The sequence below is a fragment of the Anolis sagrei genome, chromosome 3 (assembly GCF_037176765.1).
Source record: "Anolis sagrei isolate rAnoSag1 chromosome 3, rAnoSag1.mat, whole genome shotgun sequence".
NCBI classification, from domain to species: Eukaryota; Metazoa; Chordata; class Lepidosauria; order Squamata; family Dactyloidae; genus Anolis; species Anolis sagrei.
The window spans coordinates 240,675,593-240,695,714 of NC_090023.1; the positions used below are offsets into that span (position 1 = coordinate 240,675,593).

Sequence of the window (20,122 nt, forward strand, 5' to 3'; positions counted from 1 at the left end):
TTTGGCGTGTTCATTCTCTGTAACGTTTTCCGGCTTGTGATGTGTATCCGGCTTGTTTTATTATTATTATTATTATTATTATTATTATTATTATTATTATTAGAAACACAACAAGATAAGTACGTGGGTTTGTTCTTTTCTTTCCTAGGATTCCTAAAAAACAACTTTTTGAAACCCTGTTCTCTGAAAATACAAATTTAGATCATCCCATGTTGTCTACACAAATGCTTCAATTAATTTGTTTATCCTTACAAATAGAACTTAAAAAACAGAGAAGATATCTATTGTTTCATGAAATATACCCTAGCCACATTGGCATAAAATACTCAGCCAGAATTCTTTGACTCCGATGATCCTTCTTGGTTCCTCCTGAAAGTAGGCAAGATCAAATCACTATGTATGTACCATGGGCAAAAAGTGTAATGGTTGAACCCTAAATACAACCACTCCTCTAACATCCACCAAGCAGAGATCTCTGGTTTTTCAGTGGTGAAACAGGCCACCTTTCTTTGGTACACAATACTAAACTTTTGATGGCAACCAGACCATAGCCAATCCTGGTATATCTCAATAGGATATGGAAATATAGAACTCTCCAACGTTTCTTCCACTCTGAAACTGGGAATACATATTTAAATTTATCATATTGCTGCAGTTAAGTGACTTCCTGTTTTGTCAATTTTTCTTCTGTTTTGCTTTTGCAACACCAGAGGGCACTCAGCTTGTACTTAAAAGTAGCAGAGAGCGCAATAGCAGAAACCGTGAAGGGCATGTAAGCAGTAAAGGGTGCTTTATTTAGTTATAGATCATTAACAGCCGTGGAAGTTCAATGGACCTAATTTACAAATTGTTCTGCAATTGTTCATCACAGTACCAGTTTCAGGCATTTGTAATAGGAAAATGACAGGACTGAATTGATGGTGCTTGATGCTGGCAGACATAAATAGAAACAAAACAGAAGCTGGTACATTATGTGTGGAGAAGCCCATAATGCAGGAGTGCCTAACCCTCTATAAACCAGCTTTACCTTCATTCTTTGTTTTTAGTCTCTGAACTTTTAGGCTACAGCACTATGGATGCCTATTCAGTGATGACTGTACATCAATTGAAACTAACTTCCAAGTAAACCAGGATAGAATGCATATGTGCCATCTAAGAGGTTATTGGGAATTTGGTTTGATATAAGGTCTTTAATGATTATCTCATCATAAAAATATATTTCCATAACAAGATCTGCTGCATTAACAGGGAAGGAAATTCAATCAAGATCGGAAAAGTTACTGAAATAGTAACAGGATATGAAATCCAATCGTCTTTTCAAGCAATCTCCCTTATAAAGGAGATTTCTATGCGAGCCCTAAGCCTCTTTATTTATGGTTTCCATAACAACTCTATTCAGAGAACTGCTTTAACTCTTTCTTGCTTCTTGCTTCTAGACAGGTGAACAAATTACAAAAGAAACAAAAAACTCACATTAAAATACTCAAAAGATTGTTTATTGGTAGAAACACCTGAGACATTTCATTATTCTTAAGGGGACTGTATCAAAATTATGAAAGGACAACACATAAATACATAATAACCCACTGTACAAAATCATACCACTTGCAATGTGATTTAGAACCGAAATCACAAATTTCTGAAGCAGAAATTATGATCCAATTTACCGCTCAAATGAAAACAGGTGAGCAAAGACTGAAAGCTTCTTTTATCTTGAAAGCAGATGGTAGAAAAAATATATAGATAACATTCAAGGTCACTTGGCAGTATCAGATTAAAGGAAATCTCTTAAATATTCTGCATTGCAGGAGGCCTTTTAACTAAGGTGTGAATGTATTTTTAATCATCATTAATTTTGTAGAAAGCTTTAATGGCTGGAATCATTGGAGTATTGTTTGATTTCTGGGCTCTATGACTGTGTTCCAGCAGCATTTTCTCCTGACATTTCACCTGCATCTGTGGCTAGCGACTTCAGAGGATCACCTGAAGATGCCAGCCACAGATACAGGTGAAACATCAGAAGAAAATTCTGCTAGAACACGGCCATACAGCCCAGAAACCACACAACACTTCATCATTAATATATTTGAACTGCCTTTAAAAACTATTTTAAATTATGTGTTTGATTGTTCGTAAACTTTTGTCTTTTCCATTGCTTTCGCTATATTTTGTTTCAACTTCTTTTAACTGTATTTTGTTTCTTTCAATCTATTGGGAGAAATGTGGGATGTTAATTAAATGTATTTTTGTGTATGTACTTGTAATAAAAGTATGCACTTGAGTCTTGTGTCAAGGGAAGTATCAACATTTTGCTTTGGATTACCCATGGGTAATCCAATGATATTACCATCTCTCATCTCTGGTTTGCATGCTGGGCTGGAAAATTACTTCTGGATGAATGCTGACTGAGAAAATGTGTATATTGTTTTGTCCTCATCTATAATCCTTGGCTGGAACCTTTTGTTTATTCTTCCCGTATTCTGCCATTCTTCCTTCTGCCAGTTTTCTTTATAATTGCCTCAAAAATGGTCTCTCCAAAAGCTGAATGGCAGCTATTATCTCTAGGATCAAGACATCAGTCAAATCAATCATGGGAAATATTAATTTAACAAATGTATGTGCAGGAAAGAGAACTTTTTTGCACAAAATTTATGTCAAGTTTTTAATGCTGTTGTGCTACTTGATATCATGTTTCTTTTATGTCTGTTTCTTATTTCTTAGGTTATATAATTTTCTTTAGGGTTACTTGGGGTACTGATTTAGAAAATGGCATTGTATAGATTGCATCAGCTCTAGTTTCCTAGATATGGTTATCATGATTTTCTATGGGCGAGCAGATGAAGACTGACATATGGAGTATGTTCTGCATCTCAAAAACTAGAGCTGATAGGAGGGAACTGGTGTCATTGTTTTTAATCAACAGGTCAAATATGCCCAGAAATAAGTCTAGCATTTGAGGCACCAAAATGTGTGTGAATTGCTGCAAGCCAGTATGGTGTTCCTTTGAGTAAGGTTCAACTGAGTAAGGCTCAACCAATACACTCTGCCATCTAATGCCCTGCTCATATCCTGCAAAACTCAGCACCTTGGTTCCTAGATTGAGCCTCTCCATCTGTAACACAGTCTTCCTCTTTTCCTATTGCCCCCTACTTTATGAAATATTATATTTTGTAACAGGTTATATCATTTCATGATATATCAGGTTATGGCAGCCTCAGTTTGGTCATTTTGGCTTCTAGAATAGGGGTCCCCAACTTTTTTTTTTTTTACCACGGACCACTTTGATCAGGAACCACTCTCCAACATTAGTACCAAAAGGATTACGAATCAGATTTTTAGTCAACTTTAGATTTGTTTTGGTTATTTGGGGTGCTGATTCAGAAAATTGCATTGGATAGAACGCATCAGCTCTAGTTTCTGATACAGAACATATGCCATCCAGTAGTTGCCATCTGCTCACCCACAGAAAACCATATTCAATGAGCCTCGGCACTATAAGAGGGTTTTGTGAGATCAGTCGCTTTTGTTGTAGTGGTGAGGCTGCAGACCATATTTTAGTTCTTGCAGACCACTAGTGGTCCACGGACCACAGGTTGGGAACCATTGTTCTAGAGAGAGTTCAGGCCAGATTTCCTCTAGGACCCATTTATCTGTAGAATTCTCCAGAACCACATTTTAAAATGAGTTAATTCTCATCCTATTCAACTTTTACAATCATATACCAAAACTGGCAATACTGTAACATTTTACACCATATACTTAAATTCACAAAAGAGAAGTCAGAATTCAAATCAGATAAATTCTCATTCATCATGCATACTTGTATTATGAGATATGCATTATAAATGTACATTGCAAAATGTGGGATCTGACAAACTACTTGTACACGTCCAGGTTTTGGGGTGTTTTTTTTAACATCCTTCCTACTTTAACAGTAGACCTTCTTGTTCTAATTAATATTACTTTGGAAACTTCCCTGGATTAAAGAAAACAAAAACAGCTTGCCATGTGTTTTGAGGAGCTTCTGTCTGAAAAATTAAAGACTCGTGTACTTCTGCTGAAAAATACTAGTTGCTGAATCCTAATGACTAGAATGCAGATATTTAAGCTGTGTTGTTGCTAGTAAGCAACTGGAGGCCAGGACAATTAAATGCTTGTCAAAATCATTTCTAGGTAATGTAATTCAATTATTATAAGAACTTTTTATTAAATAACAAATCATCTCAGAAATTTGTCTTAAAATTAATTTCTGAAGAGTTGGGTTAGGAAATTAGGACTAATTAATACAAAAACATTTGAAGAGAAAATGTAAAATGCAGTGCTGCATAATAGTCAGGATAATGCCAGCAGTGTCAAAATTCAGTGCACACAATACAGTACGTGTTCATGCTGTAAAGGGGATTTCTGGAAAAAGTAAGAATTAGGGAAGAGGTGTAACTAGTATGGACTGTCATTTCTTCTGCTGGCTTTTAACTGTTTGCATATGTACTCTCAACTTCTGCTCTTTGCTGACTTTGGAGTGTGAGTCTTTTGTCTAAAGTAATGGGCAGAGTTATAACCATGCTTGCATACTCAGAAATGGAAAGTGGCCATTGGTTCATCCAGGTATTTTAGGCCCAAGGTTTCCATATCAACAATACAATGAATCCACTTAGAGTTTTATTACAGATTTGATTCTATCCAAGGCGTTTAACCCCCAAAATAGATTTAAAGCCTTGAACAGATCATCTGGAGTGTGCAATAAACCCAGAGTGGATTTACTGCACCACTGACATGTTAAAGCCTCTGACCACCCCTGAGATGGATGAGGATAACCTGACACCACTTCCCTACTAGTGATTCATTCAGCCTGAAATCTCCATCTTGGGACAAAGCTGAAGTTCAAAGCACAACAGTTGGCTAAATGTTGGATCTGTTTTGTTTCTTCCTTCATTTTTATATGCAGTCAATAGTTGTTGCAGCAGTTTTAGCTCTTATAAGAAAGGTATTGGCCAACTGTGGCTAGAACAGCTACCTTTTTGTTGCTGTAATGAAGGCAATATCGGCAGCACCATAAAAATATCTATACAAAACACTGCTGTTTAAGAATGTAAAAAGCCATTTTATGTTGAGTGTGCCCAATGTATTGAGCCCAACATAGTATTGAGATGAGAAAAGTGCATTCTTCAATCTTCAGCATTTCTCATAATTGGTTATGTTAACTAAGGAGATGTGAGTTGCAGTTTCACAAAATTAGGAGGGTTGCACTTCGCCCTATCCTGGTATTATCTGATGGACAACTAAATTACTCCCCCAGATCACAGGCAGTGATAACTAAGATTGAAACCAAGACCTCTATCTGCAAAGCATATTCCAAGCTGTATTCACCACTTGGAAAAACTATTTTTTGATTACAGAATCTCAGAATCACTCACAGAGCCTGACCAATATCATCAAGCTATGATTTAAACAGATTTAGATCCATTTTACTAACATACCATAGTCTTGGAATTCAATTTTAGTGACTTAACTCACACTGCCAATTTTTTATCACTAGTATCCCAGTGCACAACCATCAGCTCGAGGATCAGACCCAGCCCAAAATACATTACTAGATGACAGTGTTTTCTGCCTCCACCAGTCTCCTTTGGTGATGACTTGACCTCGTCCAAACATGCTTCGGCTGTGCCCAGTTACAGGAGGCATGACAGTATGACCCATGGCTCTCAGTTCTTCTGAAATATTCTGAGGGATACTCTCTTCCAGGGAGATGGACCATGCATCTATTTTAAAAAAACCACAAGAATTTAACTGATATTATGTAATACTGTAGGGTCCCCTGGTAGCGCAGAAGGTTAAAGCATTGAGCTGTTGAACTTGCTGACCGAAAGGTTGGTGGTTCAAATCCCGGGAGCAGGGTTAGCCCCAGCTTCTGTCAACCTAGCAATTTGAAAGCATGCAAATGGGAGTAGATCAATAGGTACCGCTCTGGCGGGAAGGTAACTGCACATGACCTTGGAGGTGTCTATGGATAATGCTGGCTCTTCAGCTTAGATATGGAGATGAGCACCATCCCACTAGAGTTGGACATGACTAGACTTAATGTCAGGGGAAACCTTTACCATTACCTTATGCAATACTGTATGCATGACCAACCAGTTTTATCTTTCCCAAAGGACTGAGAATGGAATGAAAGCATGGATAAGAAAAGTACACTCCTCAGAATTGCCATTCAACTACAGTTCCTATCATTCTTAGCTAGAGGAATGCTGGGAGCTGCAGCTCAGCAATGCCTGGAGGACCATACTTTACCCTCCTCTAAGACAGACAATATTGGCTTCAACTCAACATTTCCTCATATCAATACTCATGCCTACACTCCACTGAAGCACATACCGCCACTGCCAAATTTACTATAATGCTCTAAGCCATCTCACATGTTGAGTTATGTTTAATTCTAATGGAGAACATATGCAATTAATCTTAAAGTCACATGAGACTGTTTTAGTTCAGTTTCACTGATAATCTCAATTATAGCAGAGTCAACATATATAAATCCCATTGATTCAATGGAACGAATCCAGTTGGGAATAAAAGTAGGATTCTAGTCATGGCTGAATTTATTGAACTAGACAACCAATGCTAATCTTATGCAATTGAAGAGATATCAATTTTCGTTGTTTCTCATTAAAAAAAAATCACCAAAAGAAAGACTGTTTCTTTAGCTTCCCTACATGGGACAAAATACCCAAATATTGGAACGGTGAAAAGAAATCTAACCTTTGAGGATGATGTGTGTGTGTGTGAACCTGTCAGCTTGACCTCAATTATTTATTGCACATATCTCTTATGCTTTGTATATATGTTCATATTTCAAACCCAATATACTCCCAGAAAAGTAAAATAAAGCAAAAACAGAGGAGACAAACAAACAAATAAAAAAGGATGAGCAACTAGCCATAAGAAGACGGAGCGGTGCAGATCCAGCTATTGTTTTCATTTCAAAGTTCACCGTACTGTTGGAGCTTGTATGTCTATGCAATCAAAACCACTTTTAGTATAACTGTAGGAGAGACAAATAGACTCTGACTTTGAAGTTAATTACCATAAAATCATTATTCAAATCTGGGATGTTAAATCTTTCAAATTAGATTTACACATTGCCGTTTTGCAATGGGTTAAACCCTTGTGCCGGCAGTACTGCTGACCGAAAGGTCAGCGATTCGAATCTAGGGAACGGGGTGAGCTCTAGCTTCTATGCAGGGACATGAGAACAGGCTCCCACAGGATGGTAAAACATCCGGCCATTCCCTGGGCAACGTCCTTGCAGACCGCCAATTCTCTCACACCAGAAGCAACTTGCAGTTTCTCAAGTCATTTCTGACATGAAAAAAGCAGAAATTCATCTGTATTAGTAGAATTATATTGGCAAAATCAGCAGTCCTAGGTAATCAAATATTTAACAAACTGCAGGCTTTAATTTTTTCCAAGGTTGTGGTGTTTCTTTGGTATTAGGTACATTTTTTATATCCTTACCTTTTTTGTTATATTCAAGACAAAAACGAGCAGCATCCAATGCCTCTTGGGGGTTCATCCCAAATTCCAACATATTCAATAGTACCTACTCAAGTAAACAACAACAATGGAATGAGGAAAAAAGAGAAAGGTCAACAAAATCTGTTTCACACTGGAAGTTCACATGATAGCAGCAGTCAATTTATAAAAAGGTTTTTAAAAGGTTTTATAGCAATTATGTATTTATTGTAACCATACTGTGTGGTTAGAAGTTTCAGTAAGAAAGGTGGCCACATATTTCTTACTTAAGTATTTCCCTAGATGCAGGCATGTAGCCGGGGGGGGGGGGGGGGGGGGGTTGGGGGGCTTAAGCCCCCCCCCCTGAAATTCTCATGGTGGTCCGCAAGAAGGCCTTATTGGTGCATTATTTAAACTGTTATGTTTATTCATATCATGATCTGATCACCATACTCAATATATCCCATGGGGGTATTGGGGTAACGATACAAAAGGTTTGCTAGGGTAGACCCTCTTTCGCTCAGACTTAGCCCCCCCCCCCCCCCGAATCAAACTCACCCCCCCCCCAAATCAAAATCCTGGCTACGGGCCTGCCTAGATGGTTTCTAAAATATACTGCTGATGCTTTTTCCAGGTGGCCCATTTGGCCTGATCATATGAAGTGAGGCTAGTAATGGCTACATGAAAGAATCTTTTCAGTAATGGCAATTCATCCACAGAATGCCATCTTGACAAAGGCTCATCTAACACTTAAATTATGTTTTTTTTTTTTCAGCTCCAGAAAAGGCCTTTCTTCATCCCGCTGTTTTAGAAACATGTTTGGTGATGGCAAAGAGGACTTGCTACACTCCAGTAGCTGATGTCTCATGGATCAGTGCCAGTCCTCTGGCCACCACTCTGAATGTCATTGACTTAATGAATATAGTCAGCAGGCAATTTAAAAATCAATTACATGCTTGTTGGGGTTTTTTTGGAGAAAAAACTCTATAAAAGGGAACTGGTAACTTAAACAACTGGAAGTAGGAAATGATGTAAGAAAAAATATAATCACTTTGAATTACAAGCTTAGATAATCTCCTGATAATAGAAGGCCAACCCAATGCATTAATCCTCTTGCAAATGGGTTGTTGTAGGTTTTTTGGACTGTGTGGCCATGTTCTAAAAGTATTATCTCCTGATGTTTCGCCTACATCTATGGCAGGCATCCTCAGAGGTTGTGAGGTCACAAACTCTGAGGATGCCTGCCATAAATGCAGTTGAAATGTCAGGAGAGGATGCTTCTGTAACATAGCCATACAGCCCAAAAACCTACAACAACCCAGTGGTTCCAGCCAGGAAAGCCTTCGGCAGTGCTCTTTCAAATGAATCCAATGCATTCCAATATTCAATTCAAATATATATAATAAAACATCACTTAGACCAGTGGTTCTCAACCTGTGGGTCCCCAGGTGTTTTAGCCTACAACTCCCAGAAATCCCAGTTGTTAGGATTTCTGGGAGTTGAAGCCCAAAACATCTGGGGACCCACAGATTTTGAACCACTGACTTAGACCAAAGGTGTCATATATGCTGGCCAAGAAACTGCAATTGAGATACCTGTTTTGACAACTGAGCTAAATGTTCGTAGAAAGAAAGGTCAAAGTCTGAGTGGTTGAAACCAGATATCAGCATTAAGGAGGGGCCGAAACAAGCAGCAGTAGTGTACTCATGACTGGCATTTAAGGGGAAGAGCTTAAAATCAAGCGTTTCTTCATTCCTGCTATAAATCTAGTGGTTCATATCTCCTTTGTGGGTGAAGCTGGCATATCTGTGAAAATATTTCTTGGGTGTATTTGTTTTACCTGATAAAATCCTCTCATGTACATTTGCTAATCATTATTTTTGTAGCTGCTTCAAAGATTGTTTTAATCGCTATCAAACTGGTTTCAACCTATGAATGGGAGACCTCCAATCACAGCTCAGGTTTTGCGAATGTAGGCCTGTGGCTTCCTTGATTTGAGTCTATGCACCTGTAATTAATTTGATCTTCCTCTTTTCTTCCTGACGTTTACTTTTCTGGTGGCGCAATGGGTCAGCAGTTCAAATCCGGGAAGAGTGGGTTGAGCTCCCTCTGTCAGCTCCAGCTCCCCATGCGGGGACATGAGAGAAGCCTCCCACAAGGATGGTAAAACATCAAAAAAACATCTGGGCATCCCCTGGGCAACATCCTTGCAGACGGCCAATTCTCTCACACAAGAAGCAACTTGCAGTTTCTCAAGTCACTCCTGACATGAAAAAAACCCTTTTCCAAGCACTGCTATCTTTTTAATGAGATGAGACATCCCATAGTAATGAGATGAGACTTCTCACAATCCCAGTTTAGTTAACTTGGCTTTCAAGGAGAACTCAAACTTTATTTGCTCCATTGCTTATTTATTTGTCTTTTTAGCAACCCACAGTATCGATAGAACTGGTCTCCAGCATCATATAACAAATGAGATTACTTTCTTGCTAGCTTTCTTCACTGCCTGGCTTTCCCAACCACATATAAAAATTCAAAATAATAGCCTGAAAAATCCTGATTTAAATATCTTATTATATTTCTTTACACTTGAGGACCTTGTCTAGTTCCTTCATAACTGCTCAAATCTTCTTCTGATTTCTTGACTACAGTCCCAATTCAAAGACGTGATGGACATTTCATCAGCCAGGTATGGATGAAAAAGGCATACCAGGATGAGCAATTGTAGCACCAGCCAATTTCCATACCCATGCCACTACATATTCAACAACTTATAAGTGATGTCATTTCTGGTTTTGTTTTGTTTTGTTTTTTGGAATTGTTTTCAGGCAAGCATTTGCTGGTTGTTTTTAACTGCAGGATCAAAATCTAAATTTGCGCGCACACACTCTTCCAAGGACTAGGTAAAGAAAAAATATGATTGAATATATGTGACCCACCATTCGGTCTGCAGGGAATCTTCTAGAGGGTTTTCAAATGACAGGCTGGGAAAGAAGGCAAAGATCCTTCCACGAAGGGTAATAGCTCACCTGTACATGTCCTTGAGGTTGCATGAATCCACCCATTACTCCAAAGGAGCACAGGAGCTCCCCTGAATCTGCATCCGTAGCCAAAGCAGGTATAATTGTGTGATACGGCCGTTTCTTGGGTGCCAGGCAGTTTGGATGATCAGGCTGTAGGGAAAAATTGGCTCCTCTATTCTGAAAATCAGAAATTACAAAGAATAACAAAGCCTTAATACCAACATAATTTAATGGATAATTTACCAATACTTTACATATTTTTTCAGCACTAAAATATACAAAATAAACCCACCAATAAGGTTCAATCAGGTTCAAGCAGCTAATCAACAACCTTAGAATAATTCACTAAGGCATTTATGGATAAGATAAATTTAGATTTCTCTTATCCAAATTTCTCTTATGGATAAAATTAATTTATGTGCCATTTCTGTACTGCAGAGTTTAAGGACGTGGAAGGCCAAAGCTTCCCTCCCAGTGTACGTATTAAAAAACAACTGGACAAAAGAAAACACTCCAGCCAGTTCTCTTTGGCATAGATTATTCCAACCTATCTGAGATCCAGCAGCTAATATTTATTTATTATTGATCTAATTGCTTCATTTATATCCCATCCTTCTCAACCCCGCAGGGGACTCAGGGTGACTTATTTAAAAAGGCACAATTTGATGCCACTTTTACATAAGATAAAACAAAACATATACATTAAAATCAATAATTAAAAACACATAATCTTAAAAACAGTTATATTAAAAACTACATAGTCCAAAGGCATAATCCATGAGCTATTCCATAAATTGCACTATTCCATCATCACTTGTTTTGCAGATCACATGACTGCATTGCAGATTACTGTTCAAAGGCTTGGTCCCACAAACATGTCTTCACTTTCTTTCTGAAGGACAGGAGGGAGGGAGCTGAACTAATTTCACTGGGGAGGGACTTCCATAGCTGAGGGATCACCACTGAGAAGGCCCTGTCATTCATCCCCACCAATCGTATCCGCAAAGAACCTGAGACCAAGACCAGGACCTCCCCAGAAGATCTTAACCTCCGAGATGGTTCATACAGGGAGATGCATTTGGACAGGTATGCTGGGCCGGAATTGTTTAGGGCTTTATAGGCTAAAGCCAGCATTTGAATTGGGCTTTGAATTGACCAGCAGATACTTGAAGTGCTGGTCCCAAAATATAACTTTCTATAATTATGCCACAATATGGTGCCACGTGTATTGTGGAATTCCTTTGTTCTCCATTTAAGTAATTCTGTTCTTTGGAGATTCTAACTAATGCAATATTATCTGACTGACAATAGCATTTTTTTCCCTTTAAAAAATCTGTATTTAGGTTTGGTTGTTAGCTGTTAACAATATTTAGTTTGATGTTAATTGCTATATTTATCTCCCAGTATCCTGCATAGTATTGGGGTGTATGGCAGGGAGTAGGAGACTGCAAAGAAAGGACATAAGGATGAAATTAATTCTTAAGCAAGCATACCCTTTCAAACCATCCCACAGCACAGAAATAAACACACTTGGCCACATTTCCTATATTTACTATGTGACTTAAAATTTTCCATAATCTGATATAAGTAAATATGAATGAAATTTTAAAACCAGTCAAGACATAAACTACCAATATAACTCTGCATAGTGCTGTATATAGAGTTGAGTGGAAGGGAACCTTTAGCCCACAGGATTGATCTGACTTGCCAGCATCCCCAGTCCATTTTGTTATGTTTCCCAGTCATCTTGTCTTCCCAGACAGGAGTGAATTTCACTGACCTTGAAACTGCTGCTAGCATACTAGTGCCCAATTCAGTTGTCCTACCACAAACATTAAATGAAGATTAAATCGCTGCTCTATTTGACTTTTGTATATGATTTGGTAAGGAGCAGAGTGCTACCTTATCCTTCACTTTCAGACAGCAAAAATATCTTGGGTCAACTCTCCACATACAAGCAGAAGCACACATTATGTTTCCTCACTTGTAATGTAAATCCACAGCCTTCTGGTACCAGCCCTGTGCCAAATCCCATATAGTTGCTGTTGATGAAAGAGCAGGCACTGCCTTGGCCATCCACCACTGTAAAGTAAACTGTGTCACTTCCAACTGGGAAAGGATTCCCATGATGATGTTTGGCAGTTGCTCTGGAAAAGAGAACACCAAGAACCCAACAACTTTAAAAGGGGGTTTAAACCAAAACTTCTGATTTCTAGTAATAGTTCATAAACCTTGTCCACAATAATGGTTAAAATCTAGTAAATTTCAATGTCTTATTGCCAGCTTATATAGATCAAGTGCCCCTTATCCAGAATTCTGAAAAGCAAAATATTCTGGAATCCAAAACTGTCTACATGGGTGGCTGAGATAGTGACAACTTTGCTTTCTGATGGTTCTGTGCACACAAACCTTTTTTCATGCGCAAAATTGTTAAAAATATTGTATAAAACTGCCTTCAGGCTATGCATATAAGGTGTATATGAAACATAAATTAATATTGTGATCAGTCTTGCGTTCCATCACTCAAAGATTATGTACCTACATGCAAATGCAGGTATTCCAAAATAAAATAAAAATTGAAAAACCAGCACATTTCTTCTTGTGCATTTTGGATAAGGAATGCTCAACTTGTATTTGTTTTGGCAAAAAAAGTCCTTTTACCATTTTTTTCCTGCAAAATATTCATTTGTGTTGTCCCTAAACAATACTGATGGAAAACAAAATGTTGGTGGACAGGAAAAGAAATTTAAAGACGGGCTTAAAGCCAGCCTTAAAAACTGTGACATAGACAACAATAACCGGGAAGCCCTGGCCCTTGAGCACTCTAACTAGAGGTCAACTGTGACTAACAGTGCTGCAGAATTCAAAGAGGCATGAATGGAGGGCAAAAGGGAGAAACGTGCCAAAAGGAAGGTGTGTCAAGCCAACCCTGATTGGGATCTCCTTCTATCTGGAAACCGATGCCCTCACTGTGAAAGAACATGCGGATCAAGAATAGGGGTCCACAGTCACCTACATATCCAGCACCCAGACACTACACTTGGAAGGCCATTATACTCAGACAACGAGGGAATCACCTAAGTAAGTAAGTAAGCAAGTACTGATGGTGATGAACATATCAGAGATCAGTGAAAATCTGTTGAGTATTCCGACAACAAAAACACAATGGAATCTTTATAGGGATTATATATTATATAGACTTCTCATTCCTGTCATAGACTCATATACAGGGATTAAATTAGTGGGAAGCAAAAGTGGAAATAACCTATCTGTTTACATGCCAAAGAACTCATTATAGGTGGATAGCTGCTCTCCCTAAGACATATTTAACTCTTTAAGTGAAGAGCGTTATTACATGTCTAAAACTCCAATTTCAAATCAGGATCTTAAGCTTTTTTTTTCTTTCAAAAAAGTGGCCTTCAAACATTTAAGACTTGATTATTATAATGTGTAATTTCATTTTCAGTGACTTTGAATATGGTAGCATTCACTGTTGTTTTATTTGCAGAACAGAAATAATAGTTTCTCCCCAAAGTATTCCTTCCTAATTCACTATGATCAGCTAATGCAGCCTGAAAAATAGGAAATAAGGTATCACAGAAGGTTAAAAAAAACGATACAGTGAAGAATAAAGTTGAAAAGTCTCCCATTTATGATGAACAGGTAATCACCAGATTAAAAAAGAAAGGCTTCCATTGTGTATTTTGCGAGGTTAAAGCCAAACATAGCACTGCCAGAAAATTTAAGTAAACACTTTTATCTAAAGTACACAATGGCAAGCTAACACATATTGGTATTTTCCAAAGCACACACATTGTCAGATACAGCTTTTTATACCCAATGGTCACACGGGGTTTTCAAGACCTATTATCTTTATACATATTATGGCTGAGGGTAAAATATTCAAATATCTCTCTGATGAAGGCACAATGGTCAGTTTGACACTTGATTAGATTCCTTTATGTTTTGCCATAAACATAAAGACTCATTCAAATTTTGAATGTGTTTGGGTCTTGGAAACGATTCCAGCAAAGAAGCACACCACAGAAAATGATACACTGGAACAAAAAAATTATATGTGGAACATTACAATTACTGACAGCTCTGTTAGCAGATTTTCTCAAAAAGGCTACACTGACCTTTTCTCATTCCAGGGATATATTTAGTATTCTGCTCTCTTTCCAACAGCAATGTTAAGCCATGAGTGGAATCACTAAAATACCTGAGCATCTGGAGATGCTCAGGTGAACATCAAAAGCCCTACATGACTTGGGTTCAAGCCACCACATTTCTCATAGGAACTTGACCAGACCCTGGGATTCCTAGCATGGCTCTTCTTTATGGCCCATCAACCCCAGAGATACATCTGTTGAAAACACATCTGGTGAAAACAAGGGAGATGCCTTTTTGTTGGCTATTCCCAAACTCTGTAACTCCCTTTCTAAGGAAAGCTAGACTATCTCACTTCCTGTATATTTTAGTAAGTAACTAAGTAAATATATTATTGTTGATGCAATATTTACCTTTTCTACAATTTGGGACTCAAAGCGGCGTCACAACCAATAAAAAATCCACAAGTTAAAAAAGTTAAAATGAGATTCAACAATCCAAAGATTAAAGCCAGAGTAAAACATATATCACTAAAACATGTACACACACTAGTACAACACGCAAGAGCTATCACATTATTTTGGGACAGGAAGGATACACGGGGGAGGAGGTTATGATTTTAACTGAAACGTGGAATTTTATTGATTGTTGTTTCATCATGGTTTTATCTATTTTGTTCTCCTGATTTTAACGTTTGTATTCTGTTTGTAAGCTTCATTGGGTCCGTGTTGTGGAGAAAGGCAGGATAGAAATATCCTAAATAAATACGATACGTATTGTTGTCATTGTTGTTACTATATAATAGGCTTTGGGGAACTACTATACTTGTGTATAAGTTGACCTCATGTATAAGTTATGTATAAGTCAAAGGCAGGTTTGGGGCCAAAGTTAATGTCAAGGGTTATTCAATGGTTAGACAAAAACAGTAGCTGGGTTGTTGTAGTTTTTTTGGACTATATGGCCATATTCTAGAGGCATGGCCATATAGCCCGAAAAAAAACCTACAACAACCCAGTGATTCCGGCCATGAAAGCCTTCGACAATACAAAAACAGTAGCATCATCTCAGGAAACCAGCATCTTTTAGGTTACCTTGAGATATTTTTTTTTTTGTGTGTCAGGAGTGACTTGAGAAACTGCACATCGCTTCTGGTGTGACAGAACTGGCCGTCTGCAAGGATGTTGTCCAGGGGATGCCTGGATGTTTTACTGTCCTGTGGAGGCTTCTCTCATGTCCCTGCATGGGATACTGAAGCTGACAGATGGGAGCTCAACCCACTCCCTGGATTTGAATCACCGACCTTTTGGTCAGCCGTCCTAAGGAGTGCCACAGGGGGCTCTTTAAATGGGACAAACTAAGCTTTTGCCTTTTCGCACTTTACACAGAGACAGTAACAATTTCTTTTAGTTAAGGTAAAATGCTTACTGAACCTGTGGATAAGTCAACACACTCTTTTACTTTGCCCCTCCAGGTGCTTTGGACTACAAAAAGTCGAAGTTGAAAGTCCAAAACACCTGGAAGGCCAAAGTTTACCTATGCCTGGTATATAGGGTAACTGACTGTTTTTAAGCAAAGGACTCTTAATATAAACTGCTGTATATTTTTGTAAAGATGTGTTGTAAATCACTTTTAAAGTTACATGGAATGATTACATTTTAACAACAACATTTTGTATGTATCTATTTTGTTGTTGTTTTTGACGGTATCTTTTTAAACTTTGTAATCTGCCTTGAGGAAACGGGGGATAGAAATTAAATAATAAATAAGAGAGATAATTAACAATATAGGAAATCAACCTCCCGTCCAACTTACATAACCAAAAACAGAATATGCTCAATGACTATATAGAATGTCAAGCATTGATTAGAAAAAAGAAAAAAAACGAGTGGTTAGCATGATAGTCAGAGGAGTGAAACTCTGAATAGAAGGACATCTGTGTGATACCACTGTTTTATTGCCATTTCTGCGTCAAAGAGGGTGTGCTAATCAGAAGCATTATTCCCTTCAGTTTTTCTTCCTCACCTCATATATACACACACTCACCATACTCATAAAATGCAAAAAAGGTTTGCTATTTTTAGCAGGCTTTCCTGCAATCATTTATTGTTTAGCAATTTAAGAATGATATCATATGGAAAATATCATAAGATACAGTCCAAAGGATGATGCAACTACTTCTGTGTGCCTATGAGAGTTTGTGCTTTTATCAACCAAGCAACGGACCTTCCCATTCCACCAAAACTCCCTTGAAATTGTGGGGACTTTTGAAAGCAATGAGTGTTATTACCGAACAACATGGGGTTTAAATAAATATATCAATAATTTTGGTGGACAGGCCCAAGTGTCTAATGTCCATATTAGACCGTGGCCACAGCAAATAAAATAGGGCTGATTTTTTTAAAAAAGAAGTGAGCTTACCTTTGTAAATTGATTAGCTTTGAACGGTGATTGGCATAAGATTTTAAAAGGAGCTTTTCTGTAGGTACTGATACTTTTTCTGGATCTGCACAGAACCAGAAAGTATCAGCAAAGCTGATTTTGAGGGCTTCAGTTAGAGTATGTAAGTATTGAGCAGTATTATGACCCATTTCTACAAAAAGAAACACAACACAGCATGAGTTACCAAATCAAATCCAAAAGCACCATTAGCTTCCACAGAAACACAAGTACGTACACCCGCTATTAATTATATTTTACAATGTATACCATATCAGTTTGCTTTGACACCCTTCAGTAGAAAGATATGTTGGAATAAAGAGAGACAGATCATCTCTTTTTTGGAAGTTTTTCTTTCACTGAAATAGTTGACAAAAAAACAGGAAAACGTTTCTGTGCCTTTCATGGTTGTACAGAAAATATAATTTCTTGGACTGGATGGCTCATGAAGTCTCTTCCAATTCTATGTTTCCCGAGAATTCTGGTTGCATGACAAGTAGCATTTGCTGAAACTCCCTTTTATTTTCACCTGCTTCGGGATATGGTGCTCTTGTAGATGAGCCTAATATATACTTAGAATGAACGTTACTGAATTCAATGGAACTTATTCAAGCAAAAGTTGCTAAACAGACTAAAAGATTCTTCATAAAGCTTGTTTTTGCAGAACAAACAGGAATCAAAGATTTTACACTTCCTGCACCTATCTGTTGGAGCCCCCGGTTGTGCAATGGGTTAAACCCTTCTGCCAGCAGGACTGCTGACTGACAGGTCAGCAATTTGAATCTGGGGAGAGTGGGTTGAGCTCCCTCTGTCAGCTCCAGCTCCCCATGTGGGGACGTAAGAGAACCTCCCACAAGCATGCTAAAACAGCAAACATCCAGGTGTCCCCTGGGCGACGTCCTTGCAGACAGCCAATTCTCTCACACTAGAAGTGACTTGCAGTTTCTCAAGTTGCTCCTGACATGAAAAAAAGCCCTTCCTATTAATTCTGCCATGTCAGAAACATCCGTAAAATTGAGCATTTTAAATATATAACATGGTTTTTTTAAAAAAAAAAAAAAAAACCCTAGTGCACTGACAATTTTTTCCACTCCTCAAGCTTGGCTTGGCTGGATTTTTTTCAATTTCTTCAAAAACGGAAGTGCTTTATGTTTTTCTTCCTATCCTTAGCAAAAAGTAATAAGGAAATAATCATCAAAAGCTGGTTGTACCTTTCACGTTGAAGTTCTCTAAAATGTTTAGGGCTAGTAGAGCTGTGATTCCTTGTCCATTTGGAGGAATTTCCCAAACTTTCACACTCTGAAAAAAATAAATCTGCATCACCTTTCACTGAACACCAAATATATAATAAAGTAAATAGAAACTTTCATATATCAAGACCACATGGAATGTTGCCAATTAGATTCTGTTTCAATATAATATATATTCAAATTATTACAATGGAATATAAACAGTGTATTTGGCTTTGTCATATAAATTTTCATATATTTTCATCTCAACTAGATTAAGAATGTTGACTCCATTTGGATTGCTGTGAGTTTTCCATGATGTATGTCCATGTTCCAGAAGCATTTTCTCCTGACATTTCGCTTGCATCTATGTCAGGCATCCTCAGAGGTTGTGAGATCTATTGAAAACTAGGCAAGTGGGGTTTATATATTTATGGGTGGTCCAGGGTGGGAGAAAGAACTCTTGTCTGTTTGAGGCAAGTGTGAATGTTGCAATTGGCCATCTTGATTAGCATTAAACAGCCTTGCAGCTTCAAAACCTGGCTGCTTACTGCCTTTGTTGGGATGTATTAGCTGGCCCTGATTGTTTCCTGTCTGGAATTCCAGTTTCTGAGTGTTGTTCTTTATTTACTGGGGAAATCCAGACAGGAAACAATCAGGGCCAGCTAACACCTCCCAATAAAGGATTTTAACAGAAAAGAGGAAACCATGAAAGTAAAAAAAATGGCTACCTCTAAAATCAGGACAGTAAACAAAGAAACAACACTCAGAAAATAAGAGAAATCCAGACAGAAAACTATCAGGGCCATCTAACAGCTCCCAACAAAGGATTCCCCCAGACAGGAAGAAGTCAGCTTTGAAGCTGCAAGACCAATGCTAATCAAGGTTGCCTATCCTGCACCCTCTAAAATAAATTTGTACCCTCAAAAATGGTGGTGGACACCATGCCACCACCAGTTTTGCATTAAGATTCAACTATCATTCTTAATCATTTTCCATATTCCAGATGAGAGACCATGGTATCCTTTGCCTTAGGCACAACCAAATTCCTTCAAATATATATACATCATTATTTTGAAAGCTAGTATGGTATAGTGGTTTGAGTGATGGATTTATACTTTGGAGATCAAGGTCCAAATTGCTGTTCAGCCATGGAAAACCACTCCCTCATCCACAGAAGATGGCAATGGCAAGCTGCCTCTGAATAAATTTTATCCAAAAAAACCCCTTATGATAGATTACCTTTAGGTTGCTATAAATTGGAAATGACCTAGAGGATTTTGGATGTACAGCAACCTAATATTTTAAGGAGCAAACAATACAATCTGTGTTAAATTTCAAAGGTCTTGTGTTAATGGGAAGTGTGGCCCAGAAAGAAGGTTAAAGTTTTCCAGCAATTTTTCCAGCTGTACAAAAAATACATAAATGAGAGAACAAAGGTTACAGCACAAATAGGGGGAGGGAACCCCATGAATGACCTGGCAAGGAAATATGCCCCCCCCCCTTCAAATTTTGGCTGTGTGACTGGAAAGTACAGCTTTGAAGTATAAAGAGAAACACATTGAGTAATAAAGCTTTCCCATTTATGGAAAATTCTGTAAAGACACCAAAGTCCTACAAAATATACCCCTAATTCTTCCAATACTCCTTTGAGTCCAATTCAGTTCTATGTCTGGAGATGTATCCAGTTTTATCTATGTGCAGTTTGACCTAAATGCTTGGTTATTTGACCAAACGCTCAGATTTTTCTTGTGTTAAAAGCTCTTTCAGAGCCTCTGAGAATAGGACAGAATATTGTGGGTCATGGTGTCC

General features: G+C 38.0%; 1 protein-coding gene across 1 annotated transcript in view; it reads right to left on the reverse strand.

Annotated features, from left to right (window-relative positions):
- Positions 1-4,272: 4,272 nt before the first annotated feature.
- LOC132769852 (glutathione hydrolase-like YwrD proenzyme) overlaps positions 4,273-20,122 on the reverse strand; it is a 30,250-nt gene continuing 14,400 nt past the window's right edge. Inside the window, exons 6-11 of the mRNA XM_060766779.2 lie at positions 18,293-18,380; positions 17,064-17,235; positions 12,520-12,682; positions 10,542-10,712; positions 7,516-7,600; positions 4,273-5,762 (exon numbers count right to left, since the gene is read on the reverse strand). Coding sequence (XP_060622762.2) covers positions 5,533-5,762; positions 7,516-7,600; positions 10,542-10,712; positions 12,520-12,682; positions 17,064-17,235; positions 18,293-18,380 — 909 coding nt within the window. The 3' untranslated portion in view covers positions 4,273-5,532. The remainder of the gene's footprint in view (positions 5,763-7,515; positions 7,601-10,541; positions 10,713-12,519; positions 12,683-17,063; positions 17,236-18,292; positions 18,381-20,122) is intronic.